Raw genomic sequence first — 8,926 nt, 5'->3', positions numbered from 1 at the left:
CAAACCCTAGAGCAGCCACAAAAAAGTTTCCTTGGAAAAATATAACGAAAAAAATCACTAAAACATTTAAATGCCACATTATAAAATAATTGTTTTATGTGACAGAAAATAGTAAAATTTTACTTGTTGTTGTTATTGTTAAGTGCCATTGAGTTGTTCCGACTCATAGTGACCCTGTGTAGGGTTTCTGAGGAGTGACTGATGAGTTTGAACCATCCTGTGGTTCAAATTGACTTTGCAGTCCAGTGCATTATAACTCACAGTGCCACACCAGTGTACTAGTAGAACAAAAACAAACTTGAGATATAAAAGACAAAAAGAAAAATGGTAAATCTAAGGCTGACTCTAAAGATAATAATATTAAGTGTGAAATTTTAAACAATCTAAACAAAAGGCATAAATTACAAGGAAAACAGTAACAACCATGAGACACTTTAGATTCAAAGATAAAAACGGATTTAAAGTAAATGTGTGGTGAAGCCATATCAAGAGAATAGCAACCACAAGAAAACTGGAGTATTCTACTATCAGACTAAATAGACCTTAGTGATAAAAGGAAGTAAAGAGGGATATATTTTGTAATGATAAAAAGGTCAATCAGGAAGATGTAATAAATATAAACATACTTGCAACTAATAGCAGAACACAATTTTTATGAAGGAAAAACTGACATATATGAGGAAGAAATAGACAATTCTGCCTAAATAAAATAGAGAAAGAATAGTAAAGTAAGCCCGAAGTAATTAGAAAGAAGGAAATTATGAAAATAAAAAGAGATCAATGATAGTGAAAATTTACAAGCAATAGGGAAAACTGACATAGCCAAAAGTTGTTTAAAAAAAAAAAAAAATTCAAGACAATTGATAAAACAAAAATAAATGGACTAATGATGAAAAAAAGGGAGTAGAAATTACCAATTGCAGAATGACAGAGGGGAGGAGAAATCACTACAGTCCTATGAATATAAACCAAGTAATAATGCAACAAACAATTCATGACAATACGAATATATTTTACAGCTTCTTGTTGTTAAGTGCTGTCGAGTTGGTTCACACTCAAAGTAACCCTGTTTAGGATTTCCAAGGAGCAGCTGGTGAGTTTGAACTATCAACCTTTCAATTAGTCCATTGCTTATCCTGCAGCGCTACTTTGGGACAAACATATTCTTGTAAAATGTTATTTAGCAAATCCAATTCTTACTCTTATCCTTAAGTTCAAAATTCTAATTTACATTCTAGATAGCCCTATCAGGAGACTTAATCAATACTTTGAAATATTCATGTCCCAAACTGAATTAATGATATTTTCCCAAACAAATTGTCTTAGTTATCCAGTTATTCTGCTGTACAAAGGGTCGCTATGAATTGGTACCAACTTGATGGCACCTAACAACAACTCTAACAGAAATACCACAAATGGGTGGCTTTTACAAGCAGAAATTTATTTTCTCACAGTTTAAGAGACTAGAAATCTGAATTCACGTGGTCAATTCTAGATGAAGGCTTTCTCTCTTACTTTGGCTCTCGGGAAATGTCCTTGTTTTCTCAGCTTCCTTGGTGATCCTCAAGTGGTATGTCATCTGTCTTCCCCTAGCTCTGCTTCCTTGCTGGTTGCTTAATTTGCTCTTTTAAAAAAGAGAGTGACTTAAAAACACACTCTATACTAATACTTCCTCACTAAAATAATAACAAAAAAAAACCCGTTCCTAAATGGGAATATAACCATAGATGTACGGCTAATGATTAAGAAGATGGCACAGGACTCAGCAAATTTTATTCCGTTATATATAAGATTAGGAGTGTGTGGCACTGTAGGATAAACACTGGACTGCGGTTCATACCCACCGATATCTTCTTGGAAACTCTGTACAGGGTCACTATGAGTTGGAACTGACTCGATGGCATTTAATAATATATAACAATGCATAAGATTAACATGAGTTGAGGCTGCTCACAGAAAGTAACAACATTCTGAAACTGTCCTTAAAACTTCAACATATATGTCTCTTTATATAACATATATGTGTGTCTACAAACAGCTGTGTTTATAGAATAAATATGTATTGAAAATAGAAAAATTAATAAGCATAGCCTTTCAAAAAAGCACACCCATTTAATGAAAATGAGACAATTATAACCAAAAACATAGCTAGAGGGTTACATATGTTACAGAAGTGACTCTGTGTACAATTCCTTCTCTTTTTTTTTAATCCTTTATTCAAAATTTTAGCTATTCTAAATAATATAACCCTTCCTATGTAAGAAACTGTTTTACTTGGTGGCACCTAACAACAACAATATAGTTTAAAATTTTTAAATTATGAACTGTAGTATCTGTTTGTTGCCTAATGCTTTCTTTTAAATGAAGTTGGTGAAAATTCGTGATTTTAATAGTTTATTTTATGATATCAGCATATTAAAAGTGTCCTAGTGTGGCACTGTAGGATAAACACAAGGTCAGTGGTTCAAATCCACCAACCGCTCCTTGGAAACCCTACACAGGGTCATGATGAGTTGGAACCTACTTGACAGCACTCAACAATAGTTTGTATTATATACTGGCAAAAGAACCATTAGATCTGTTTTGGAAGAAGTGCAGCCAGAGTGCTCCTTGGAGGCCAGGATGGCTAAGCTTCGTCTCTCCTACTTTGGACATATTGTCCGGAGGAAAAAACCATTGGAGAAGGATGTCATGCTGGGTAGGGTGGAGGGTCAGAGAAAAAGAGGCAGACCCCCAACGAGATGGATCAGCCAGGTGGCATCATTGATGGACTCAAGTGTGGCAGCGGTAGTGAGGTTGGCCCAGGATCGGACATTGTTTCGTTCTGCTGTGCATGGGGTTGCTATGAGTCGGTTCCGACTTGATGGCACCTGACAACAGCAACAACACATATTGGCATTGAATACTGATTTTCACAGTAACATGTTTTATTATGCAAAAAAGTACATGTGTGCTATCTTCATTCTAAAGTTTGCTGATTTTACCTTTAAACTTAATAATTATAATAATACTTTTACATAATATTAGATACCTATATAAAAAATATAAAGCAATAAAAGATAATTTTGTAACTTCATTTTGTAGCAGTCAATTGTTGTTGTTAAGTGCCATCAATTGGTTATGACTTATGGTAACCCTATGTAGAGTTTCTGACGGTGTAAATCTTTATGTAAACAGAAAGCCTCATCTTTTTCCCATAGAATGGCTGGTGGACTTGAACTGCTGACCTTGTGGTTAGCAGTCCAGTGATTACCCTACAGCACTGCCAGTACGCCCAGTCAGTTCTTGTTGTTGTTGTTGTTAAGTGCCCTTGAGTTGGTTCTAACCCATAACAACCCTGTATAGGGTTTCCAAGAGCGGCCAGTGAGCTTGAACCACCAACCTTGCTCCTAAAATGATTTGTAAATTCAACAGAATGTTAAGATGCATAGAAGTGCATTCATTCAATCATGACAACTATATAATTACATTACTAGTACTTTTGATTTACCTTCATTTAGGCCTTTAAAAAAAAAAATCTCATGGATGAGCAGAATTTAAATCAGATTTGATATAGAGTCCTTTTCTTTCCTTAGGAAAAAGTCAAAGAGAAGGAAGAAAATCTGAATCTTGTAAACCAATCCTTAAAGTAGAATACAAGACCTGTAGAAACAGGTAAGTATTTTCACTTTGGGGAATATAGAAATAGTGTGTAAGAAAAAAAGGAGGAAAGTTAGATAGCTGTTAATGTTCATGTATTACTTAATTTTTTATGAAATTATAACTATTTTGACTGACTGAATCATCTACATTAAAAATAACTAATTTCCTATTTTTAATAGGTCTTGCCATGTTAATGATTATTATGAATATTGCAAGTAACAACTGTTCATTATTCTAAAATGCCTAAGAGTATTCAGATGAGTAGAATTTATGTTAATTCTAACAATTATAGAACTTTTGGCCATGCACATTAGAAATATCAATCAATCAGCAGGTATTTATTAAGCAAAAACTATGGGCCTACTGATATTGTACATGAAAGAATTAAATATGTAACCAAGTCTCTGAACCTTTGGAGCTTACATTCTGAAATTGGAAAGATTACAGTTAGTTGGAAAGTGAAAGAGTTATGCATATTTGCATGGTGGTGGTGGTTGTGTGCTGTGGAGTGGTTCCGACTCATAGTGATCCCCCATAGGGTTTCTGCGGCTGTAAATCTTTACTGGAACAGAAAGCCTCATCTTTCTCCCACAGAACAGCTGGTAGTTTCGAACTGCTGACCTTGAGGTTCGCAGCCCAACTCGTAACCACTATGCTACCAGAGCTCCTTATATTTACATAGTAAGAGTGCTAAATTTTATTATATGAAAATTTAAATAAGAAATAAAATTTTGTGTTTTATATAGTAGTCCTGGTGTGGAACTGTGGGTTAATGTGCCAGACTTGCAAAGCCATTTGAACTGCAAGATAGCTAGTTCAAGCTCACCAGCTGCTCCTTGGAAACCCTATACAGTGTCATTATGAGTTGGAACAGACTCGATGGCACTTAACAACAACAATATAGTAGCCATATCCTGTATATCAACAATGTTTCTTTTATTTATAATAATTATTGGTAACAATATGCTGATCTAAAATTATGTAACAAACATTGTGTAAATCTTAACTTTATTTCAGCTATAAACTAGATAATTCTATTTTAGGTTAATTATATACTCACAAAAGAATATTTTCCTAGAGGCCAAAGTGCTTTTAATGTTAGTTTATAGCAGATTTTCTATACTTTTAATCGTATAAAATTATCATTTTCTTCCAGTTTATATATAACAACACCTCTTTAGCTCAATCTGATGGTACCATAAACTGATATAAGTGTCCACAGTTCTATATTTTAATATAGTTGAAATATTGAAGCTTTCAAATATAATCATTCTAGAAGAAAATACAAACTATGTTACATGTATTTGTCTTTCTTAAAACAGTATTTATAATTTGAACATTCCTGAGATGTCAGGCTCTTTATTATATGCATCAGTTTTACTTTGATGTGTTCCAAGGACTAGTGAGACACGGAGCCACTATATTAACTATTCTGATCAACTTGTGGTCTGTTTTCTGGTTTTTCACTTGTGCATTTCTTTACAAAAGTTTTTCTCTCTTCTTTATTTTTTAGTTATTAATAATTCTTACTGTTTTTACTGTGCAATCTATATTAGCCAGTATTTTGTTTTCTATAGACTAAGAAAATGGAAGCCAAATTAGTTTGTATGAAGGCCTGGGAGGATTTTCATGATAAAGTACATAGCTATGGAATTTCTGACATCTTTTTTGTTGCTCAAAAGCTTTCTGAATAAGCATTTCCATGAGGGTCCTTAGCAACATTCAATTTAGTTAAGTCAAAATATTATTAACTTGGGGCTACAATGTACCTAGTGAAGGAGGTTTCTTGCGGAGCCTCTGCATCACATAAGACCATAGCTGGAATCCTGAACCACATCCAGAATCTTCAGAGGTGGGAAATTTCCACTTGAAAGGATGAGCAGACCAGCCTGGAGTGGCTAGAAGAACAGAAGATACTTCTTGAAAGAAAGACCTACAGGAAAAATACAAAACAATATAGGCAGACTGACTGTTACTACAAGAACAAGCAAGTTGCTTGCCCAGGAGGCATCAAGGCAAGTGGTCGTGTCTCCTCAGAGCTAACCCCCTTCCAAGACTAAGACTCAATGGGAATACACGCTCTGATTGGTGACCATGTTCATCACCGATAAGGGAAAGTGAGGGAAAAGCAGCAATGAAGCTGTGAGCTAAGTCCTACAACGTACAATAGATTCCTGTGAACCCAGCCAGGTGGAGACCTGGTTGGCCAGCAGTGTGGCAAGACCTGGGGACTCTTTGGCCCAGAGTCAGTGACATAGCCACAGAGGACTAGAGTGGAGAGTGAAGCGTCCAGCTGGTAAGAAGAGAGGGCATATGCACAAGAACACCCACACTTGCAGATAATACCCACTTGACCTGGCTTTAATGACTGGATGATCAAAGCTCAACTAGAAGAAAGAAGAGGAAAAAAGAGTAATCTGATACAATTTGATGAACTTGACCTACACCTATGGATGCAGTAGCTCAAAAGAGGAAACAAATCTTCATAGCCAGGATCATTCCCACCCCCTCCACACATGGAGAGGACAGGGATGGACAACTTGGACATTGGCTACCCAAAATGGGGGGCTACAAAGGCAAGAAGTGACTGGCTTACAAGCTTTCAAGAGGGAACCTAGATCCAGAGGGTGTGGAGGAAGGTAGAATCTCCACTGAGTAGTATCCAATCTGTCTAGGCGGGGCTGATGACATGAATGTGGATAGGTCTCTTATGATACAATAGTGAATAATTGTTATCAGGACTGATTGTGAGGGTTGGAAATGTAAAGGTAGACATTTTGTAGCAAGGAGGGGAGTGATTAACTTTGCAGTCTAAGAGCAGAGGTCCCTGGGAGCATCAAGGGAGAAGAGCAGAGAGCAGGATCCTACCCATAGAAGCAGTGATGCCTGAGATGGAGGCAGAGATGACGTGGAGAGATGGAGCAGCTGGGGACTTTAGAGAGGGAAAGGGGCTGTGTACTGACAACCGAGTGGCAGGCTTGTAGTGTATACCTTTTGGTTGGGTGATGATGTATGGAGGGGATTGTAACCATGGCAATGAAATGATATACGATAGGATGAATGTAAAACTAATGTTCTCCCATGTATACTGTCACATAATTCACAATAAACATTAAAAAACAACAACAAATATAACATTATTAACTTATTCCTATACACCAGGCACTGTACTTAGTATGTTAAACTGGAAAAGATTAGTGACTGCTTTTGAACTTACTTCTCAAAAAAGTAGCAGAAGCAAGATGTAAACTAGTGGTCCCTGTATATGTAAGGTGTCATGTGTGAATAGCATTTCCAAGTGTCAGTATATCCAGCTATTGTTGTTGTTAAGTGCTGTCGAGTTGTTCCCGACCCATAATGACCCTGAGCAGGGTTTCTGAGACTGTAAATCCTTACGGGAGCAGAAAGCCTCATCTTTCTCCCGTGGAGCAGCTGGTAGGTTCGAACTACTGACCTTGCGGTTTGCAGCCCAATTCGTAACCACTATGCTACCAGAGCTCCTTATATCCAGCTATAGGTAAGGATAATAATAGCACAAGAATTTTTAAAACAGTACACCTAAAGTGCTTCACAATTTGCCTGTCACATCCTAAATAATCCGTTTGCATTAAATATTATTTTGCTGTATTATATAATTTATTGTTTAATCTTGTTGCATTTATGAGATAAAAATTTTATGCTGTTTGTTCTCTTTTATTTTGGCGCCTTTTTCCCCCTTAAAGTACTATGAATTTTAACACAGTTAGAGATTTCTGTAACCATCATTGCAATCAAAATATAGAATATTTCTATGAGCTCATAAAGTTCTTCTTGCTATCTCCTTATAGTGATACTTTTTCTCCATGCATGACCCTTGGAAACCACTCATCTATTTTCCATCACTGTGGTTTTACCTTTTGAGAATGTCATATAAATGTAATCATATAGTATATAATATTTTGAGAATAGCTTTTTTCACTCAACATAATGTCTTTGAAATTCATTCAAGTTGTTGTGTGTTGATATTTTGTTCCTTTTTATTACTATTTTATTTATGTGTGAGGACATTGCCTGTGATATGGTTATTTTTTTCTTCTATTAGAATCCATCTGATAAGTATCTCTTAATAGATACATTTGTATTTAGTAAAGCAGACATTTTAGTGTGTTATAGCATTTACCAAATTGCCTTTCTTTAATCACTAATGGTATTCATGGGGGAGGGAGAGGCAACCTGTAGTCAAACAAAGTTTTGAAAAAATTAAGATTGTGCATTAGAAGATATACCAGATTAAAATTAAAATTAAAAGATTGTGCATTAGAAGATATATTAGAAGACTGGTTTCTTTATTGTAAGATTTATCAGAATCTTTAATAATATGGCATGAATATAAAATTCATAAGGGAACTATGATTGCAAATGCTTGTGAAGTTATTAAACATTTTAAAAGAAACTGTTCTGCAAAAGAAAGTTAGACTTCATAGTTTGTGAAGCATTAGACTAGAAGGAAAAAAAATGGGGGCTTTAGAGACTAGGTTTGAATCTATTTGACCCTGAACAACTTGCTTAACCTGCATGAATCCTTTATGCGGGAGTTCCTACTCCCCACGAGGGTCGTGGGACACGAGCAAATACGCGGAATTGTCGGGTGAAGAAATGAATGAATACAATTGAAAGGCTTTTCAACTTGTTGTGCTGTCTGGCTATTCTCTCCAGCTTCTGCCCCTGCTTGTGCTTTCTGCTCTCTGCTGTCTGCCCTCTGCTCTTTGCTGTCCCCTCTGCTGTCTGCCCTCTGCCTTCTCTCTCCTCTCTGCTTCTTCTGCCGCTTCTACGTCTTTCTGCCTCTTCTGCCTCTACTCCCTTCTGCCTCTACTGCCTCTGCCCTCTACTTCTTTCTCCTAGCTCTGCCAGTTCCTCCTGCTAGCCCAGCTCAGCAAGTCTTTATTTTTTATACTTAAAATTACACAGTACATGCATTGACACTTTTATCATTTTTTGAATTATTACAGTTAGTCACAACATTCTTGCACCTGGTCATTAGACAACTTTAACAAAAATACTTCTGTGATGTTCAGACTGACCTTCATCTCCTTTCCCAGTATGAGATAAAACTTTCTTCTTGTTTCTACTATAAGATTATAAACTTTCTATCCTACATAATGTGCTATTATTTTCATAATAAAGGTATTCATTAAATCACTTGGAAGCTATGTGGCATAAAGCCCAACCTGGCTACTTGCTGCAAGAGGTGTAGATCATTAAGTCACAACTATCCTTCACTTAAGTTCATTATTGTCTGCTTGTT

At 36.1% G+C, this 8,926-nt stretch overlaps 1 protein-coding gene across 2 annotated transcripts in view; it reads left to right on the top strand.

Annotated features, from left to right (window-relative positions):
* The window catches only part of STXBP5L (syntaxin binding protein 5-like), a 526,662-nt gene that overhangs the window by 282,063 nt on the left and 235,673 nt on the right, over positions 1–8,926 (top strand). For both annotated transcript variants that reach the window (XM_006864137.1, XM_006864138.1), the window contains exon 9: positions 3,576–3,654. In XM_006864137.1, coding sequence (XP_006864199.1) covers positions 3,576–3,654 — 79 coding nt within the window. The remainder of the gene's footprint in view (positions 1–3,575; positions 3,655–8,926) is intronic.

Source organism: Chrysochloris asiatica, unplaced genomic scaffold, assembly GCF_000296735.1.
Source record: "Chrysochloris asiatica unplaced genomic scaffold, ChrAsi1.0 scaffold00061, whole genome shotgun sequence".
In the NCBI taxonomy this organism is placed as follows: Eukaryota; Metazoa; Chordata; class Mammalia; order Afrosoricida; family Chrysochloridae; genus Chrysochloris; species Chrysochloris asiatica.
This window is presented reverse-complemented; position numbering and strand designations above follow the sequence as displayed.